This window comes from Notechis scutatus, unplaced genomic scaffold, assembly GCF_049901735.1.
Source record: "Notechis scutatus isolate UNSWTSFEM ecotype Mainland unplaced genomic scaffold, rNotScu1.2 NSCUSCF20, whole genome shotgun sequence".
Classification (NCBI taxonomy): Eukaryota; Metazoa; Chordata; class Lepidosauria; order Squamata; family Elapidae; genus Notechis; species Notechis scutatus.
The window spans coordinates 228,984-248,992 of record NW_028263147.1 but is presented as its reverse complement, the minus strand read 5'-3'; the positions used below and the strand labels follow the sequence as shown (position 1 = coordinate 248,992).

General features: G+C 52.1%; 1 protein-coding gene across 4 annotated transcripts; it reads right to left on the bottom strand.

Annotated features, from left to right (window-relative positions):
- Positions 1 to 3,420: 3,420 nt before the first annotated feature.
- MARCHF2 (membrane associated ring-CH-type finger 2) lies at positions 3,421 to 19,676 on the bottom strand. 4 transcript variants are annotated; one of them, XR_015746260.1, is made up of 6 exons: positions 19,305 to 19,676; positions 12,001 to 12,228; positions 10,726 to 10,921; positions 9,161 to 9,370; positions 3,623 to 4,499; positions 3,421 to 3,582 (listed from the first exon to the last, which is right to left on the bottom strand). XR_015746260.1 is itself a non-coding variant. In XM_087948796.1 (5 exons), exons 2-5 carry the CDS (start codon positions 12,174 to 12,176, stop codon positions 4,341 to 4,343), a joined length of 741 nt encoding a protein of 246 aa, XP_087804922.1. In that variant the 5' UTR covers positions 12,177 to 12,228; positions 19,305 to 19,676; the 3' UTR covers positions 3,421 to 4,340. The 4 variants fall into 4 exon arrangements, 2 of the variants coding, with proteins under 2 accessions (XP_087804922.1, XP_087804921.1); XR_015746261.1 differs by having other exon boundaries at positions 19,524 to 19,676; XM_087948796.1 differs by having other exon boundaries at positions 3,421 to 4,499.
- Between the last annotated feature and the right edge of the window lie 333 nt (positions 19,677 to 20,009).

Here is a 20,009-nt window from a genome sequence, read left to right as displayed (position 1 = left end):
GTCAGCGTTGCCTTAGCTGCCGAATAGTAGGCCACAGCACGCCACCGGAAGTTGGCGACTCTGATGTCGCTTGAGTGACAGCAGGCATCCCTGACTACCGTCTCTCTAGGCGGGAAGGAGAGGTGGACTTCAACTCCCAGAATTCCTCAGCCACTTTTGGTCCCCACACTATAAAAATATAAATATATAAACAGATGTTGAGACTTTGGAAAGAGTGCAGATGATGAGGGGAGTGGAGGCTCAAACATACGATGAACATTTGCAGGAACTGGGCCTGGAGAGAAAGGACCAGGGGAGACAGGAGAGCAACCTTCCAATATTTGAGGGGCTGCCACAGAGAGAAGGAAGGGGTCAAGCTATTTTTTAAAGCCCCCGAAGGCCAGACAAGGAATAATGGATGGAAACTGAACAAGGAGACAAAGCAATCTGGAATTAATTAGAAACTTCCCAGCAGTGAGAACAATAAGGGACCTTGGAGGTCTTCTAGTCCAACCCTTTGCTCAGGCAGGAGACCCTATCCCATTTCAGACAGATGGTTATCCAGGCTCTTCTTAAAAGCCTCCAGTGATGAAGCACCCACAACTTCTGGAGGCCAGCTGTTCCACTGATTAATTGTTCTCAATGTTAGGAAGTGTCTCCTTAATTCCAGGTTGCCTTTCTTTTGGATGAGTTTCCATCTATTGTTTCTCATCCTGCCTTCAGGGGCTTTGAAGAATAGGGTGACCCCCTCTTCTTTGGGGCAGCCCTTGAGATACTGGAAGGTTCCTATCATGTCCCCCCCCCCTCCTTCTTTTCATTAAACTAGCCATACCCAAATCCTGCAACTGTTCTTCAGATTAACAGAATTGGAAAGGGACCTTGTAGGTCATCTAGTCTAAAACCCACCCAGCCACCCCCGCCCAAGCAGGTGACCCTATACCATTTCTTACAAATGTTTATATGTTTTTGTCTTTAATCATCTTAGATGCTCTTCTTTGCACTTTTCCCAAAATCTCAACATCTTTCTTTTTTGTAATGTGGTGACCAAAACTGGATGCAGTTATTCCAGATGTGGCTTTACTAAGGAGTTTATAAAGCGGTACTAAGACTTCACATGATTTTGATTCTATGCCTTTGATTCCATGCAAACAAGGATTGTGTTCTATTCTGCCACCCACGGCTGGCACATGTTCGAAGGGTCATCCATACCATAGGACTCCAAGGTCCCTCTCACAATTGTTGTTGAGCCAGGTTTTGTGTAATCTATACTTGCCCCTTTGGTTTTTCCTGCCTAAATGTGAAATCTTGCTATTCATTTGTTTGTTTGTTCATTCATTCATATCCCACCTTTATTATTTATATTCTATTATTTATATACTCAAAGGGGCAAGCATCTTCAACACACCTTCTCTTTTCTCCACAGGAACAGCCCCCAGAGGTTGGCAAGGGCTGGGAGCAAGAGAGAGTGGGACTGGCCCAAGTTTACCCAGCTGGCTTCCATAGTTCACCAGGACTCCCTCCCCATCTCGACTTCTGGCCTGGTGCCTTAACCACGAGACCAAAACGGCATTCAAAAGTGCCATCTTCCCTTCTGGATCTGGATCAAGGGACAGTTTTCTTCGCTTCTCTCCAAGCGGTGACTTTTGTCTTTCCATGGAAATGACGTGTCCCTTGCTTTGATTACTGCCTCTGGAACCATTTTTTCCCCCTCCCTTCACCTATGTCCTAGGACAGCGGCCCCCAATCTTTTGGGCACCAGGGACCGGTTCTATGGAGAGGGGTTTTTCTGTGGACTGGAGGGGGTATGGTTTTGCGTGCTGCCTGCAATATGGTGAATGAGGCTTTGCTTGCTTGCAACGCTGTAAAGCGGTATATAAGTCTAAGTGCTAGTGCTATACTCTCCCTTCTTCCTTCCCTCTCCTTCCTTCAAACTTTTCTTTCTACCTTTCTTTTCTTACCTTCCTTCTACTCTCTCCTTCCTTCCCTTCTTTTCTCCTGCTCCATCTATTTCCCTTTTTTCCTCTCTGTCCTTTCTCTTTTTCTTTCTCTTCCTTTCTCTTGTAAGAGCCGTGCTGGCGCAGTGGTGAGAATTCAGCATTGCAAGCTGACTCTGCCCGTAGCCAGGAGTTCAATCCTGATCTGCTCAGCCTTCCATCCTTCTGAGGTGGGTAAAAGGAGGACCCAGATTGTTGGGGGCAAAACGCTGACTCTGTAAACAGCTTAGAGGTAGAAGCACTGTGAAGTAGTATATATTGCTAAGTGCTATTGTCCGCCCGTCCTTCCTTCCTTGATGCAGTGGTTAGAATGCAACATTGCAGGCTGACTCTGCCTATAGCCAGGAATTCGATCCTGGCTGGCTCAAGGTTGACTCAGCCTTCTATCCTTCCAAGGTGGGTAAAATGAGCATCCGGATTGTTGGGGGAAGAGGCTGATTCTGTAAACCACTTAGAGAGGGCTGTAAAAGCACTGTAAAGTAGTATATATTGCTATGGTCTTTCCTTCCTTCCTTCCTTCCTTCCTTCCTTCCTTCCTTCCTTCCTTCCTTCCTTCCCTTCCCTTCCCTTCCCTTCCTTCCATTCCCTTCCCTTCCCTTCCATTCCCTTCAATGCACAGTGGTCAGAATGCAATATTGCAGGCTGACTCTGCCCACAGCCAGGAGTTCAATTCTGACCGGCTCAAAGTGGACTCAGCCTTCCATCCTTTCGAGGTGGGTAAAATGAGGACCCGGATTATTGGGTGCAAGAGGTCAACTCTGTAACTGCATAGAGAGGGCTGGAAAGCACTGGGAAGCGGTATATAGGTCTACGTGTTATGAGAGATCCAATCTAGAAGTAAGGGCAAATTTTCTGACAGTGAGAACAATTAACCAATGGATTATCTTGGAGCGGTGGGTAACTCCATCACTGGAGGTTTTCCAAAATAAGACTGGACAACCATTTGACTGGGATCCCACAAGGTCTCTTGGCTTGAGCAGGGGGGGTTGGACTAGATCAGGGATCTCCAACCTTGGCAACTTTAAGACTTGTGGACTTCAACTCCCAGAATCCCTCAGCCGGGAAAGCAAAACTGGGGAATTCTGGGAGCTGAAGTCCACAAATCTTAAAATTATCATGGTTGGAGATCCCTAGACTAGATGACCTCCCCGAGGCCCCATTCCAGCCCTCGGATTCTATGTTCTGTGTGGTGTCGCCCAGTCTTGCGGGGCGACGGCCTCCGAACCAAAACCGCCTCTTTTTTTTTCCACGCCCCCAAAAGTCGGATGGAAATGCTGGCCCACAAAAAACGCCGGCAGGAACGAACCCGGCCGGTGGAAGGGTCCCGCTACGGTTCAGTGCACCAGGCTATCCCGATCAAGCGAGAAGCCAAACCCAGCAGCTACGGTTGACAAATCAGCATGTCGTAACGTTTGCGCAAATATTGAGATTGCAAGAGCCCCGTGGCTGTTGTTTCTGTAAGGTTTACAGCATTTATTTATTTATTTATTTTTAAAAAAAGGGACACCCTCCGGTTCACTGGCAGTTCCGTTTTCTGTTGGGGTTCTTTTCTTTTTTTAACTCCTCCTGGGATGTTATTCCCAACAGCACAGGGTCCTCTAGGTCAGGGCTGTCCAACCTTGGCCACGTTAAGACTTGTGGGCTTCAACTCCCAGAGTTCTGGGAGTTGAAGCCCACAAGTCTTAATGTGGCCACGCTTGGAGACCCCTGCCCTAGATAAGGAGAGCAACATCACTGAGGAACTAAGGAGGGGAAAAAGACAACACTGCCGCCATCCCCACCCATTATAGTGCAAAAATATGAAAGGAGAGAGAGAGAGAGAGGGAGGGAGAGAGAGGAGCCATGGTGCCAGTAGAGGTGACACCTCACTCTTGTTCCAAAGAGACTCCATTCCTTCCCGGAGTAAGACGAGCGGATTTGCACGTTGCTTTTTGCACGCCCGTGTGTCTGAACAAGGGCTGGACCCTTGGGATGGAAGGAAGGGCAGGACCCCTGCCCTTCCGGGGAAGGAAACCCCGCCTGCTTTCACAGTGATGTCCAGAAAAGAGGAGGAAGGGCCCTGAACACAACAGCCGAAACTGAGAAAAATTATAATTACAACAATAATTAAGGTCCAATAATATAAGATAGTTACACGGACGGAGGGAGAGGTGTTCCCCTCTCTCCCCACTGGGCCTTGAGGGCGGAGAGGGGCCAGCGGGTGCCCTGGGCACTCCCGCGTCCCCTGCCCCATTGCACACACCCGGGAATTGGTTGTCTTTTGGAGAGGATGATGGGGAGGCCGGACAGGAAAAGCTCCCTTAGGGCTGGCCTGGCGGACCGTTCGTGAGAAGCCCTCCTCCTCTTCCTCCCCTTCCGCGGCTTGGCTCACACGGTGGTCTCGTCGGCTTTCTTCTTCAGCAGCTTGGTGGAGAGCAGGGAGTGCGGGACGGGAGACGGGTTCCTGGCGTCAGGAATCATCAGCCGGACTTTCTGGTTGGTCCTTCGCCACTCGGAATAGAGCTGGCAATGGTAGCGGAACGACACCTGGTCGAAAAGGGAGTTGGGGGGGGGGTTGGGGGGTGAGACACAGCAAAGGAAGCATAAGGTGAGTGTGATATGTAGGAATATACCTGGTGAAAATATAAAGCAACGGTAATGCCCTTTTTAAACTTCTGCGTTAACCTCAGATAATTTACTGGAATGCTACGTGAGAATTCTCTATTGTTTTGTATAAAGGTTATATATTTGGCGGGTCACGCTGTCCAGTGTCATGTTAATTGAACTTATAATTGACTTCAGGAACTTATAATTGACTTCAGGAGGAAGAGAGGTGTATATTTACCATTGTACATGAATGCTGAGCAGTTGGAGAGGGTTGGTATTTACATCTCGGAGGACCTCTCGTGGACCATGAATGCTAACATGCTTGTAAAGAAGGCACAGAAGAGCCTGTACTTCCTGATCAGGAAGATCAATCTATCTCAGCATCTACTTCTCCCCTACTACCCCGGAATGTCCTGACATATGGCACTCTTGCATGGGATGTGAGTAGCTCTGTAGTGGACAAAAAAGGCTCTACAAAGAATCATTAAAACGGCCCAGAATATCATCGTAGCTCCAGCTACCAGCCCTGGATGACATCTTCGCATCTCGCTGTTGGAGGAAGTTGCACAATATTCTCAGAGACTCTTCCCATCCTGCTCACAATCTCTGTGAACTGTTGCCTTCTGGCAGAAGATACAGAACAATTAAAACTCGGGCCACACGAGTTTTCTGAAGAGCTTTTATCCCAGAGCTATAATGGCACTTAACGATGAACTTAAGGGCCACCATCAAGTGAGCTTTTGGACAGTATTACTTGGTCTGTTGTGTGGATGATTGTGTGTTTTTAGGAGGCGGGGAATTTTGGTGTGGGGGTGTGTGTTTGGGGATTGTCATGTGTGTGTGCGTGTTGAGTCTGGTCTCTGGGTGTTCTGTGAATTTCGTTGCATGTGTACTGTGTATATACGTACAATGACAATAAAGAATTCAATTTAATTAATGATGGAGATTACTGGAAATGGAAATGGGTAAACAGGTTAAGGAAACTGATGTTATGCTACAATAATAATAGGAGTGCTGCATAGGGAAATATGTAGCTGGATAGATTGTGAACCCAGGAAAGGCGCACAAACTGTATATTTCAACCTGTATATAAATCCCAGCCCTCCTGGGAACCAGGTCTTCTGCCCATGAGCAGAATTCCCTCTTGCAAAAGCTTCATAATAAAGCTCTTATCTATATTGTTCACGGGTCTCCCGTTGTCTGAATACCTGAATGGTTGATTTTTATCACAGGGAGGGAGGGAGGGAGGGAGGGGCAGGGGTTTGCAACTGCGTTTGTAATCCCCGCCCCGATCCGATTTTGGCACAGGCAGTCCTCGGCTTATGACACGCAAACCCGGCCCCAAAAATTTGCAGTTGCTGAGCGAGACCGCATGGAAGTGAGTTTCCCCACCTCCCCCACCCCGTTGCGTCCTTTCTGACCACCGCCGTTTGGCCAATCTATGCAGGGGTTAAGTGGGTAACCCGGCTGTGAAGTGAATCTGGGTTTTTTCCCTCTTCCCTCCTATTGATTTGGTCTGTCGGAAGGCCACAAAAATTGATTGCATCACACACACACACACACACACCGGGGACACTGCGAAGCACCCAAATTTTGATCGTAAAACGGTCATTTATCCAGGACCCCCCTCGGCATGGATGATGTTCCCACCAAAGCTCAGAGACTAACCAGGACCTCACTATCTTATCTGTTTCCCACATATGGGAGGCCCATTTCTACTTGCTCCCGGCAGGGTAGGAGGCCACACGGTATGACGGTACGGCCACCGCAAGGCCAGAGGGGGTGGAGCTGCCCCAAGCGCCCCACACCGGTTTACCTCAGGGCCCCCGCGGCCAGGCCACCCATGTCCTCACACCTGCCTCGCCTCGTGGTGGCGGCTCCAGCAGCCCCATCCACCAGGTTCCCCCCACGTGGCCACTGGCCCACTTCTTGCTTGCTTGCGGCCGCAACAGAGCCAAGAGGCCAAGCGAAACGCCGATGCTGCAGCCGCAAGGCAGTTGTCAGGCGTGGATGGCCCTGGGGAGGAGGTGGGGCAGCTCCACCACCCCCTTCACCTCAACTCCTCTCAGAGGTACCGTGGGCAACCAGGCAGAATAGGTGGGCCGTTCTGCGCAGGCGCTTAAGTAGGGCTTATTTTTGGGGGTTAAGGCTTATATTAGGCGCATACGGAAAAACAATGCTAGGGCTTATTTTTTGGATAGGCCTTATTTTGGGGGAAACCGGGTACCTCAGTGGTGCAGGGGTTAGAGGGCAGTACTGCAGGCCACTTCTGCTGACTACCGGCTGCCTGCGAAATTTGGCGGATCGAATCCCACCAGGCTCAAGGTTGACTCAGCCTTCCATCCTTCCGAGGTGGGTAAAATGAGGACCCAAATTGTTGGGGGGGGCAAGAGGCTGACTCTGTAAACTGCTTAGAGAGGGCTGTAAAAGCATTATGAAGCGCTATAGAAGTCTAAGTGCTAAGTGGGAAGGAAGGAAGGAAGGAAGGAAGGAAGGAAGGAAGGAAGAGAAGGAAGGAAGGAAGGAAGGAAAAGAAAGAGAAGGAAGGAAGGAAGGAAGGAAGGAAGGAAGGAAGGAAGGAAGGAAGGAAGGAAAGAAGGAAGAAAGAGAAGGAAGGAAGGAAGGAAGGAAGGAAGGAAGGAAGGAAGGAAGGAAGGAAGGAAGGAAGGAAGGAAGGAAGGAAGGCAAAGAAAGAGAAGGAAGGAAGGAAGGAAGGAAGGAAGGAAGGAAGGAAGGAAGGAAAAAAAGAAAGAGAAGGAAGGAAGGAAGGAAGGAAGGAAGGAAGGAAGGAAGGAAAAGAAAGAGAAGGAAGGAAGGAAGGAAGGAAGGAAGGAAGGAAGGAAAGAAAGAAAGGAAGGAAGGAAGGAAGGAAGGAAGGAAGGAAGGAAGGAAGGAAGGAAGGAAGGAAAGAAAGAGAAGGAAGGAAGGAAGGAAGGAAGGAAGGAAGGAAGGAAGGAAGGAAAGAAGGAAAAGAAAGGAAGGAAGGAAGGAAGGCAAAGAAAGAGAAGGAAGGAAGGAAGGAAGGCAAAGAAAGAGAAGGAAGGAAGGAAGGCAAAGAAAGAGAAGGAAGGAAGGAAGGAAGGAAGGAAGGAAAAGAAAGAAAGAGAAGGAAGGAAGGAAGGAAGGAAGGCAAAGAAAGAGAAGGAAGGAAGGAAGGAAGGCAAAGAAAGAGAAGGAAGGAAGGAAGGCAAAGAAAGAGAAGGAAGGAAGGAAGGAAGGAAAAGAAAGAGAAGGAAGGAAGGAAGGAAGGAAGGCAAAGAAAGAGAAGGAAGGAAGGAAGGAAGGCAAAGAAAGAGAAGGAAGGAAGGAAGGCAAAGAAAGAGAAGGAAGGAAGGAAGGAAGGAAGGAAGGAAGGAAGGAAGGAAGGAAAAGAAAGAGAAGGAAGGAAGGAAGGAAGGAAAGAAAGAGAAGGAAGGAAGGAAGGAAGGAAGGAAAAGAAAGAGAAGGAAGGAAGGAAGGAAGGAAGGAAGGAAGGAAAAGAAAGAGAAGGAAGGAAGGAAGGAAGGAAGGAAGGAAGGAAGGAAGGAAAAGAAAGAGAAGGAAGGAAGGAAGGAAGGAAAAGAAAGAGAAGGAAGGAAGGAAGGAAGGAAGGAAAGAAGGAAAAGAAAAAGAGAAGGAAGGAAGGAAGGAAGGAAGGCAAAGAAAGAGAAGGAAGGAAGGAAGGAAGGAAGGAAGGAAGGAAGGAAGGAAGGAAGGAAGGAAGGAAGCAAAGAAAGAGAAGGAAGGAAGGAAGGAAGGCAAAGAAAGAGAAGGAAGGAAGGAAGGAAGGAAGGAAGGAAGGAAGGAAGGAAGGAAAGAAGGAAAAGAAAGAGAAGGAAGGAAGGAAGGAAGGAAGGAAGGAAGGAAGGAAGGAAGGAAGGCAAAGAAAGAGAAGGAAGGAAGGAAGGAAGGAAGGCAAAGAAAGAGAAGGAAGGAAGGAAGGAAAGAAGGAAGGAAAGAAGGAAGGAAGGAAGGAAGGGCCGTAGTGGCACAGTGGTTAGAATGGAGCATTGCAGGCTAATTCTGCTCAGTACCAACAGTTCAATCCTGACCGGCTCAAGGTTGACTCAGCCTTCCATCCTTCCGAGGTGGGTAAAATGAAGACCCAGATTGTTGGGGGGGAGGGGGGGTCAAGAGGCCGACTCTGTAAACCGCTTAGTATATAAGTGCTATTGCTACCTATTTATCTACTCGCCTTTGCATGCTTTTGAATTGTTAGGTGGGCAGGAGCTGAGGGCGAGGAAGGGAGCTTGCCCCTTCTCAAGGCGCCCGGGGTCTCGAACCTGGGCTGCCGGCTTTTTCCAGCCGCCAAACCCAGCGTCTTAACTGCCAACCGTCCTTCCAGCGAGCAAAAAACAACAAGGAAATTGGACCTCATCTCTCTCCTGACCCCTGTGACGTCGTCAGCTCTGACCCTTGCTGCCCCACCACGGCAAGAAAAGGACGCCCACCCCGGCCAAAGAGGGGTAACCGCCCAGTGTAGCCAAGACTGGCGCTTTGGCGCTTCCTTCCCGGGAACTCTTCGGAATGGCAGGCGGGAAAGCCGAGGCCCTTCCCGAGGGGGGCAACTGCCAGCCATCGGGAACCACGAGGTGGTGCCAGCCGAGCCCGTGAGCACTGACCAGTGTCCAGAGGACGTAGATGGTGAAGAGGGCGATGGTCAGGGCGATGAGGCCGATGGCCTCCAGGTGGCTGTTGAACTGCATGTGGTCCTGGGCGCCTCGCAGGCAGAGCCAGCCCGAGATGGCCGCCAGCGGGGTGATGAAGAGGAAGCAGGCCATGTCGCAGAACAGCGTCCGCTTCTCGTTGCGGGGTCCGGGCTGCTTGAGCCACTGGAGCGGGAAGACAAAGAGAACATCAAATAACAGAGTTGGGAGGGGACCTTGGAGGTCTTCTAGTCCAGCCCTCCCTGCTCAAGCAGGAGACCCTACCCCATTTCAGACAAGTGGTTGTCTAGTCTCTTCTTAAAGACCTCCAGGGATGGAGCCTCTCCTACAATGTCTGGTGGCCAGCTGTTCCACTGGTTTATTATCCTCACAGTGAGGAAGTTTCTCCTTTGTTCCAGATTGCTTCTCTCCAGTTTCCATCTGTTGCTTCTTGTCCTGCCTCTTTAGGGGCTTTGGAGAACAGCTTGACCCCCTTTCTTCTTTGGGGCAGCCCCTCAAATACTGGAAGGCTGATATCATGTCCCCCCTGGTCCTTCTTCTCACTAGACTAGAGATTCCCAATTCCTGCCACTCTTACTTCGCATGTTTTAGCCTTTAGCGCCCCCAATTCTCTTTCCTGCTCTTCTCTCCGCTCTTCACTCTTTCCAGCGTCTGAACGTCTTCTGCAGACGTTGAGAGGAAGGAGAACATCAGGTGGAGGGGAAGAGTTGAAAGGGGGAAGCGGGGGTGGGGTAGGAGGAAGAATGTGAGCAGCCAAATCTCCGGCACTTAAGCCCAATTAAATCCTGAGTCTTGAGCCAAACTTCCAAAACTTCAAAAAGATTTATTGGGAGTTAACATGCCGGCACTGCCTGGGTGTAGCCAACTCTGAGACACTGTCACCCTTGACCCTGGTTTTCCCCCCACCCCTCTGGGTGTATCGTAATCCATATTCTCCAATGGGACACCTCCATAGCCCAGAGTCATCAATCGTGCTCTACAGTTAGAATTTTGCGCGGCAAAAACTTGGTCACCTGGTTACTATCTTTGAAAACATTTATGGAATGCACTTTTGATTTCCAAGCTGCCGCGCTGCTCCCCCCTCCCTTTCTGTTAGCGACTCTAAAAAGACCACAGAAATATTTTATGAGTTGACACTCAGCTGGCTCCTCCTGCCAATGTGTCCTGCTCAGGACTGGTTCCACATGCCCGACATTGCTTTGAGAGGTGACACTTGAAGGTCACCTCAGGCCACCCGTAAGAAGACTGCGATGGGTCGCGCCAAGAATTGCTAGTAAGGCAAGGAGCCGAGGGCGAGGAAGGGAGCTTAGCCTGTCTCGTGGCGCTCAGGGTCTCGAACCTGGGCTGCCGGCTTTCCAAGTGACAAGCCCGCACCGATTCCTCCAACCCGTCGAAAGTCGGCCCCAAATGGGTCAAGTGGCAAAACACCCACATGACGAACACCCCCCCCCTCCATCATTTCCAAAGGCTTTTCCTCTGGGTAGGGGCCAAGGGGGAGTGGGGGGGGGAGACACACCCACCTCCGTCAGAGGCCGGGGCCGCCTTTCCACCATGAACTCCGTGTGGCAAAGCTCGCAGTAGCTGGTGTTGGAGGAAGACAGCCACTTCTCCAGGCAGCTCTTGTGGACGGCGCCCAAGGTGCCGGTGCAGTCGCAGGGCGAAAGCAAGCCCTCCCCGTTCCCACCTTCGTGGCAGATTCGGCAGATCGGACCATCACTAGGAAAGCGGGGGCAGAGATTGAGGTAAGAAGATCGCCACGGGGATTTCTCCGGGGGAAATGGAGCCCTCCCGTTCATTTTGGGAAGCGTGCGTTGTGGCCTATCGGCCGCCAGCCCCCCCGCCCAGCAGCCAAACCAGAGGAGGCAGAGTGGGAGGCAGGGTCAACATCGGGCAGCCTGGGAGCTCCGAGGGGGAAAAGGGAACGGAGCTGCCAGAGAGAGAGACAGACAGAGGCGGAGCCTGGGCCGTCCCGTCAGCCCTCAGGTGGAGAGTCAACAGCCCCCAGGTTTGGAGCTGGCTGATGCGGAAGAGGAGGAACAGCCGGGTCCAGTGCCTGGATGAGCGGATGCAAAGAAGGGAGAGGAGAGGAGAGCAGGGGAAATCTATGGGCCGGTCCTTGGGACGGAAGAGACACCGCTGCTAGCTGAGCTCTGGGGATAAAAGGCAAGGGGCGGAGAGGAATAGGTGTGGCAGACAACCAGTCCTCTCCCCCGCCGGAAGGACTTGTTAGCCTGCGTTAAGAAATGTTTTGCCGAGGCTGCCGGCACTCCTAATAAAGGAATCTTTTGAGTTCACCTCGGAGGATTTGTCGTGTTTGGGGAGCTGGGTCAGAACAGAGTGCCGCAACCTGGCTTGAGGAAACTCTCGCCTCTGGGCTGCCAAAAGCTGAAAGCCTCCGGCCGATTCCAAAAGAAGCCAGCCCAAATTCCAGCTGGGCGCCTTAATTTATTGGGCTGCTTAAATTCTTCTGTTTGTACCCTTCAACTGGCCAAAACAGCCCATCCTAGGGCAGGTGGTTTTTTGGAATCGACGTAAAGGTTGACCTCAACTTACGACCACAACGGAGCCCAGAATTTACATCGCTAAGGGAGGAATTTCTTAAGTGAGGTTTTTGTCCCGTTTTACGACTTTGCAGTTGTTAAGCAAAGCGCTGGTTGTTGTTGTTGTTGTTAAGTGAATCCGGCTTCTTCCCCATGGACTTCCCGGCATCATCCGAGGTGCCCATCCGACTCCGGCTGGCAAACTGCCCCCCCCTTCCCTCTCCCCGCTGTAACCAAGGATTGAAGCGGCCTCACCTCTGCGTGCCCAGGGCTTTGATGACGGTCGACAGCAGTCGGCCGTCCTTGGCCGTGACTTGGGTGACGTACTGGGGGCGCCCGAGGTCCGAATCTTCCACGGACTTGGACAAGGTGGCACTGCCCGGGCAGTCACAGAGCGAGCCGGGGAGGTGGCAGCAATCACCTGTTGTCATGGCAACAGGGGGGACGCTGGGTTCAGCAGCCAGACAGCAGGTTCATGATAAGCTGGAAATGAGAAAGAGAAAGAGAGGTAGAGAGAGGTAGAGAGAGACAAAGAGAAAGACAAAAAGAGAAAGAAAGAAAAAGAGAGAAAGAGAGAAAGAGAAAGACAAAGAGAAAGAAAAAAGAAAGACAGAAAGAGTAATAAAGAGAAAGAAAAAGAAAAAGAGAGAAAAAGAAAAGGTATAAAGAAAGCCATTCCTTTATCAATATGTTTAATTAATTAATTAATTACAACAGCAAATGAGCCCAAAGTTTATGCAGCAAAGTGAAGAATCGGTTCCGTGAGTTTTGCCCCACAACTTTCCCCGCCACGTTTGTTAAGGGAATCAATCGCTGCAGCTCTTAGTCACCCGGTCATAAAGCGAGCCTGGCTTTCCCCATCCACTTGGCTTGTCGGAAGGTCGCAAAAGAGGGGCGGGGGATAGGGTGACCAACCCAGGGGGGGGAACACTGCGCCCGTCGTAAATGTGAGTCGGTTGCCTGCCAAGCCCCCAAAATGCAAATCACGTGACCCTGGGGGATGCTGCAATGGTCATGAGTCTGAAAAAGGGGGCGAGCGTAAGTCACCTTTCCCCCCCACCAGCGCCGTTGTAACTTTGGTCACTAAATGAAGCGTTGCAAGTAGAGAACTGGCTGCCATTTTTATGCCGCCCATCTCCCCTCCAAGGCGACTCCGGATTCTTCTCCTTAGCAGGCATTCCAAAGTTGGCTGCAAGGAGGCAGATCTTCCACGCTAATCCATTTTTGCATCTGACTGGACGCTTCCCCTGAATCGGCTAAGGTTTTTGTGTGTGTGTGTGCGTGTTTGTTTGTAAAGACACACAACATCCATCCCGCAATTCTGGCAGCCAACAGACTCCTGCCAAGGAGACAAAAGTGACCAGCTGGGGTGGAAAATGGCCTTCGGCACAGGCCACGTTAAAAGTGGCGGGTTTCAAGCGCCACAGAAGAAAAATTCCCTCGAGCTTTCAAGCCTTCTGGAAATAGAAGGCGACCTACCTCCCGCGCTGACTCAGTTATCTGTTCTGACCTCGGCTTCCCCCAAAAGCCCGAAGCAGACTCTTTGTCCCGGCAAAACCCCTTTTATGAAACGAAGGTGAATTTTTTTTGCATTCACCTTCAGCCAAAGGCCTGGCCAGCAGTCTTTCAAGGGTGTAATTTGAGAGCACAGACCTTATCTAGCCTGGAGAGCTGCCAAGTAACTATTGCCAAACGCAGTGCTGACAAGGAAGGGCTCAGCAGAGAATCTCTGAGATGCACAGACAGATCTTCACAATGATGGAACGAAGGAATCGGTTCCTGCAAAAGCCCCCTCCCCTTTTGCTCCTCTTTTAATCCCTAGGGGAGGAGCCACTCACCGTCTACCTGTGGCTTTACTCCCGCGTCGAACCTGAGTTCCTAATTGTTCTTTGGCCGCTCTGTGTATGCGCAGGCTGGGAACCGGCTCCGGCTGCTCCCCCGCCTCACCGCTCTCCAACTCCGAAGGCAGCTGCTGACTGCCAGCCAGCCAGCCCTGGCCCCATCTCTGCCTCTGACGCAGAGCCCACGTCCGAGCCTTCCTCAGCCTCCTCAGGGCTGGCCCAGGTTCCTCCCCAACCTCCTCACTATCTGACTCTATTGCCAGCTTCACGACGATATCCAGGAATCAATCTTTAGTCTTCCTGGAAGCAAACGAAAAGTTGCGCAACTTTAGAAGGGAGGGAAAAATTTCTCTCTGCCCTCTTGCTTTCCAGAAGAGGATGCTTGAGTCAAAGCAACAATACACGCTGGAGAGAAGCGCTTACGTTTTTCAAAATGAATATGTAACCTTGAAAGAACAGAGGGTGGGGGTGGGTGGGTTTTTTTTGTGCCTCTGGGGAAAAAAAATATATTTTCTGAATCACACCTTGCAGGACCTGTAGCTCTTCCTGCCTTGATGCAGGAAACCCCCCATCGCCACTAACCTTTGGCCCTGCCGGCTGCAGCAACGGGTGGAGGCCAAAGGTCCCATTGCAGGCTGCAATGGTCAGGAAGGGCCTTTTCCCCTTAAGAGGGGCATATGCTCACAAAGCATATGAAGAATGGTTGCAGGAATTGGGGTTGGCCAGTCTAGAGAAACGAAGGACCAGAGAGGACAGGATAGAAGCCTTCCAGGATTTGAGGGGCCGCCCCCAAAGAAGAAAGGGGATCGTCTTATTCCCCAAAGCACCAGAAGGCGGAGCAAGAAGCAACCGATGGGATGCTAATCGAAGAGAGAAGCAACCTAGAACTAAGGAGGAACTTCCTGACGGGGAGGACAATTAACCGGTGGAACTGCTTGCCACCAGAAGTGGTGGATGCTGCACCGATGGAGGCTTTTAAGAAGAGACTGGACAACTATTTATGTCTGGAATGGGATAGGGTTTCCTGCCTGATGGACTAGACGCAGGGGTCTCCAACCTTGGCAACCTTAAGCCTGGAGGACTTCAACTCCCAGAATTCCCCAGCCAGCAAAGCTGGCTGGGGAATTCTGGGAGTTGAAGTCCTCCAGGCTTAAGGTTGCCACGGTTGGAGACCCCTGGACTAGAGGACCTGCATCCAGTTTTGGTCAGCATGGTATCAAAAAAGATGCTGAGACTCTTAAAAAGAATGCAGAGAAGAGAAATCAAGACGATTAGGGGACTAGTGGCTAAAACATATCAAGAACGGTTGCTGGAATTGGGTATGTTTAATTTAATGAAAAGAAGGACCAGGAGGGACATGACAGCAGCCTTCCAGTATTTGAGGGGCTGCCCCAAAGAAGAAAGGAGGGTCAAGCTATTCCCCCAAAGCACCAGAAGGCAGGACAAGAAGCAACGGATGGAAACCGATCCAGGAGAGGAGCAACCTGGAATTAAGGAGAAACTTCCTGGCAGTGTGGACAATTAACCGGTGGAACAGCTTGCCACCAGAAGTTGTGGGTGCTCCTTCACTGGAGGCTTTGAACAAGAGACTGAACAGCCAGCTGTCTCAAATGGTTTCAGGACTCTTGCTTGAGCGGGGGGTTGGTATAGAAGGCCTCCGAGGTCCCTTCTAGCTCTATTCTGATGATTGATTGATTGGTCCACTGATTGGTGACTCTCCCAGCCACAGGTTTAACAGAAGGGAATCCATTCCTGGCCGTGGGACTGGTTAAGAGCAGCCCCCTCCGAGTTCCACGGTAGCCCCAAGGCAGAGCGACCAAAGTGACCAAATAAAATATGGTGTGTTTTCCCAGCACCAGATGGCATAAAATTGCTCCTGGCTGATAGTCAGAGACAGCAAAACCCTGAAGTTGTATCGCCTTTGATTTTGTTCAGAAGGCAAACACGGTTCACAAAACAGGGCATCCCCTGGAACCGCCGGCCTGTGGAATCCAGGTAGGCCTGAAGGAAACACCTCCCTGTTTAAGCCTCAAAGAAACCAATGCAAATCGCGGTAAAAGAAGAACCAACGACCACATAAAGCAAGCTGCGATTTAACAGAATAACGGGGGGTGGGGGGGTGGGACCTTGTGGGTCATCTAGTCCAACCCACCCACCCAAGCAGGAGACCTTACACCAGGGGTGTCAAAACTCAAGGCCCGCAGGCCGAATCCAAAATTTGGCCCGTGGGGGTGGTTAGATCCGGCCTGCAGGGCTGCCCTGGAAACCGCGAAGGACCAGCCCGCGGTGCCTCTGCCGGCGAAAACGAAAACAAAAGGCGAAACTTTTCCCCGTTTGCATTTGAGCGTGCAAGAAGGGACAGGAAAGAAGAAAGAGGAAAGAAAAAGAAGGGAAGATGGGAAGAGAGCAAGGAAGGAAAAAGGAGAAGGAAGGAAGGCCCACCCTGGCCACGCCCCTAAGTCAAACACAATCCTGATAAGGCCCTCAATTAAATAGGAGTTTGACATCCCTGCATCCTTTTTAGAGAGTCATTGAGGCCACCTGGAGGTTTACCTGTACCCTCAGGGTCACCTGAGTGGTGCAAGAAGGCGGCTCCACCCCCATTTGCACCACTCAGGTGACCCTGAGGGTACAGGTAAACCTCCAGGTGGCCTCAATGACTCTCTAAAAAGGATGCAAATGACCAGCTGTCCGCAAGGAGTATCAATCCTTCCATTCTCCCACCATCCAGTCAGCGCTGAAGAAGCTTCTCGAAGGAGAAGCAAAACCTCTTCAAAGAAAAAAAATGAAAGTCCAGCTGCCTCTTGGGAGGAAAAAAGAGAAAAGCATCTTTGGGATGCTTTAGGTCATATTAACAGGAGGAGAGAAAAGATGCACGCTTTGCGCAGACCAGAGAAGCAAAGTTGAACAGTGGGGGGGGTGGGGGGGATGCGCATAATGTGCCTCTGAGTCAGTGTGGAGTCAAAACAACGGCCTGGGACAACTCTCTGTAGTTTTCTTGGCAGGATTTCCAAAATGGTTTTTGCCATTGCAGAAGGGACAGGGCCAAGGGCACCTGGCTGACTGCGTGCCCAAGGCAGGACTAGAACTCAGGGCCTGGCGGTTTCCAGTCTGGTACTTAACCCCATTACTCCAAGCTGGATGTCAAAAACTAGACTAGGCAGCGTATCGAGGTTGGAAATGAACACACACAGCTAAAGGCCGTTTTCCACACCACCACAACTCTCGGAAGGGGTGGCAGGTACAGAAGGGGGCATACAGGAAGCCTTTCAGTCACGACCACAATTGAGCCCCAACATTTCTGCGGCTAAGTGAAACATTTGAGTTTTGCCTACGGGGGAAGGGGGGGGGGGGGGGAGGCTTCAGCCGGTTTGCACCGGTTCCAGCGAACCGGCTGTTAATTTCACATCCGGTTCGGTGAACCAGTAGTTCGAATAACTGGCTGGCCCCGCCCCACACCGCCCTGGAGTCCCCACGCAGCCCGTTTTGGATCCCAGGTAAGTGCAGGGGATGCATGGAGCCCCGGGAGGTGGAAAACGAGCCTATTTCCGGCCTCCATAGAGCCTCCGGAGCCCGAGGAGGGCAAAAACAGGCCTATTTCCCCTAGGAATTCTGGGAGCTGAAGTCCAGAAATGCTGGCTGAGGAATTCTGGGAGCTGAAGTCCAGAAATGCTGGCTGGGGAATTCTGGGAGTTGAAGTCCAGAAATGCTGGCTGGGGAATTCTGGGAGCTGAAGTCCAGAAATGCTGGCTGGGGAATTCTGGGAGCTGCAGTCCAGAAATGCTGGCTGGGGAATTCTGGGAGCTGAAGTCCAGAAATGCTGGCTGGGGAATTCTGGGAGCTGCAGTCCAGAAATGCTGGCTGGGGAATTCTGGGAGCTGCAGTCCAGAAATGCTGGCTGGGGAATTCTGGGAGCTGAAGTCCAGAAATGCTGGCTGGGGAATTCTGGGAGCTGAAGTCCAGAAATGCTGGTTGGGGAATTCTCGGAGTTAATGTCCAGAAATGCTGGCTGGGGAATTCTGGGAGCTGAAGTCCAGAAATGCTGGCTGAGGAATTCTGGGAGCTGAAGTCTAGAAATGCTGGCTGAGGAATTCTGGGAGCTGAAGTCCAGAAATGCTGGCTGGGGAATTCTGGGAGCTGAAGTCTAGAAATGCTGGCTGAGGAATTCTGGGAGCTGAAGTCCAGAAATGCTGGCTGGGGAATTCTGGGAGCTGAAGTCTAGAAATGCTGGCTGAGGAATTCTGGGAGCTGAAGTCCAGAAATGCTGGCTGGGGAATTCTGGGAGCTGAAGTCTAGAAATGCTGGCTGGGGAATTCTGGGAGCTGAAGTCCAGAAATGCTGGCTAGGGAATTCTGGGAGCTGCAGTCCAGAAATGCTGGCTGAGGAATTCTGGGAGCTGCAGTCCAGAAATGCTGGCTGGGGAATTCTGGGAGCTGCAGTCAGAAATGCTGGCTGAGGAATTCTGGGAGCTGAAGTCCAGAAATGCTGGCTGAGGAATTCTGGGAGCTGAAGTCCAGAAATGCTGGCTGAGGAATTCTGGGAGCTGAAGTCCACATGTCTTAAAAGTTGCCAAGGTTGGACAACCCTGATTTACAGCCATGGCCAATTTTACCGCCAGCTGCCAATCACCCCATGCCATTCCATCAATCCCCTGACCCCAGGACCAGATCTTCACTGCCTTCCTGAACGCCAGCAAGGCCAAGTCACCATCTCTCTCAAGGGAATGCCTGTTCCATAAGCCACAGCAGAGAAAGCACCCTTGCCAGGCGTGCCCGACCTCAGGAACCCTGCCATGACCATCCCCACCCGACCAGATCAAGCAAGTGGGCAGAAACCAATGCAGGTAGTCCTTGACATACAGCAATTCATTTAGTGATGGTCCAAAGGCACAACGTCCCTGAAATAGTGACTTACCGCCATTTTTCACACTTAATGACCATTGCAGCATGCTCAGCAAATGGTCCATATTTATGACGGTAGCAGTGTCTGGGTGTGGGTGTGTCACATGATTCCCCCTTGGCGAGCCAATTCAACAGGGGAAATTCACTTAACCACCCTGTCACTAGCCTAGGAACTGCAGTGATTCACTTAACGACAGTGGGCAAGAAAGGTCACAAGATGGGGGGGCAAAACTCCCTTAACCAACATCTCGTTTGGCAAGAGACGTTTTGGCTTCCATTTCGGTCTTAAGTCAAGGACTGCCTGTTATCTAACCCTAACCCTTCCCCCCTCCATGAGCTAGAAAGGATGCAGGAAGTACAGCCCCCCTCTCCCCTCCCCCAATTGGCCTTCCCATGCCCGACATCAGCGGGGGGGGGGGCAGGAACCTCCAGGGGGATTTGACTCCAGGGAAAGGAGACCACCAGGAAATTCCGAGTCACCAACTTAACTGCAGCGATCCACTTAACGACCGCAGGCAAGAAGAGGTCGTAAAATGGGCCAAACTCCCTTAACCAACGTCTACATTTCCGGGCTCCGTGGCGGTCGTAAGTCGAGGACTGCCTGCAGGGCCAATTGCCAAGGGACCGAGGCAATCGAGTCCAGGGAAAGGAGACCGCCAGGAAACTCCAAGGCTGCAGGAAGATCGGGGAAGAGATCTCCCCTCGCCCCCCAGCCCCTCCACTCCCGAGCCCATCGGGGGGGCGGAAGGACCGAGGCGCCCCCTCGCCATCTCAGAGATCCCCCCGCCCTCCCCAAGGGCCGGGGCTGCCTGCTCACCACCCCAGGCCGGCGACAGGAACCCTCCCTCCGGACTCCTCTGCCGCAGGAGCCGGCCCTTCCACGGTGCCGCTGTCTCGTCCCCGGGCGGGCCGCCCTCCAAGCCCGCCAGGCTTCCATCGGCTCCCCGCCTCGAAACCCTCTTCCTCCTCCTCCTCCTCCTTCCTCGCTTCCTGCTGCTGCTGTCACTCAAACGTCGCGGGGCCCGCCTCTTCTCACCTGCGCCCCGCCCCTTCCGCCGCCGTCCCGGCTTCGCCTCAGCGTCGCGGCCTGGCCCGGCCCATCTTCTCCGGCTGGTGCTGGAGAAGAGCGCGGGGAAGAGGAGAGGCCTCTCGGCCCGGCCGCCTCCGCCGTTTCTGTCAGCCGCGTCTCCTGGCGCACCTGACGGGGAGGAAAAGGGATCCCGCCCCTTTTCTCCCCCGCCTCCCTCCCCCCTCTCCCGTGCGCTGAGCCAATCGGCAGTCTGGAGCCGTCCCGAAGGGGCGGAGGGAGACGTGGGGAAGAGCCAATCCGCGGTGTCGGGGGGAGGGGCGAAGAAGGGCCCGCCTCTGAGTCGGGAGGGTGGGGAAAACAGCGCGAGCGAGAGAGAAGCTCGCGCATGCGTGCCTCCGGGGCGTCCGGGGCTGCGCGAGCTCTCAACGGAAGGCTGTTTTTGTTTTGTTTTGTTTTTCTTTCCCCGCTTCGATATTTTTTTCCCCCCGCGAT

What these genes read in the sequence shown, in the direction of transcription:
- MARCHF2 (XM_087948796.1), bottom strand. Translation starts at nt 12,176, where the DNA reads ATGACAACAGGTGATTGCTGCCACCTCCCCGGCTCGCTCTGTGACTGC. An exon ending in GGCCCCGGCCTCTGACGGAG is followed by an intron (nt 9,371 to 10,725) that starts GTGGGTGTGTCT and finishes TTCCCGCTCCAG; the next exon opens with TGGCTCAAGCAGCCCGGACC. An exon ending in TCTACGTCCTCTGGACACTG is followed by an intron (nt 4,500 to 9,160) that starts GTCAGTGCTCAC and finishes CTTTTCGACCAG; the next exon opens with GTGTCGTTCCGCTACCATTG.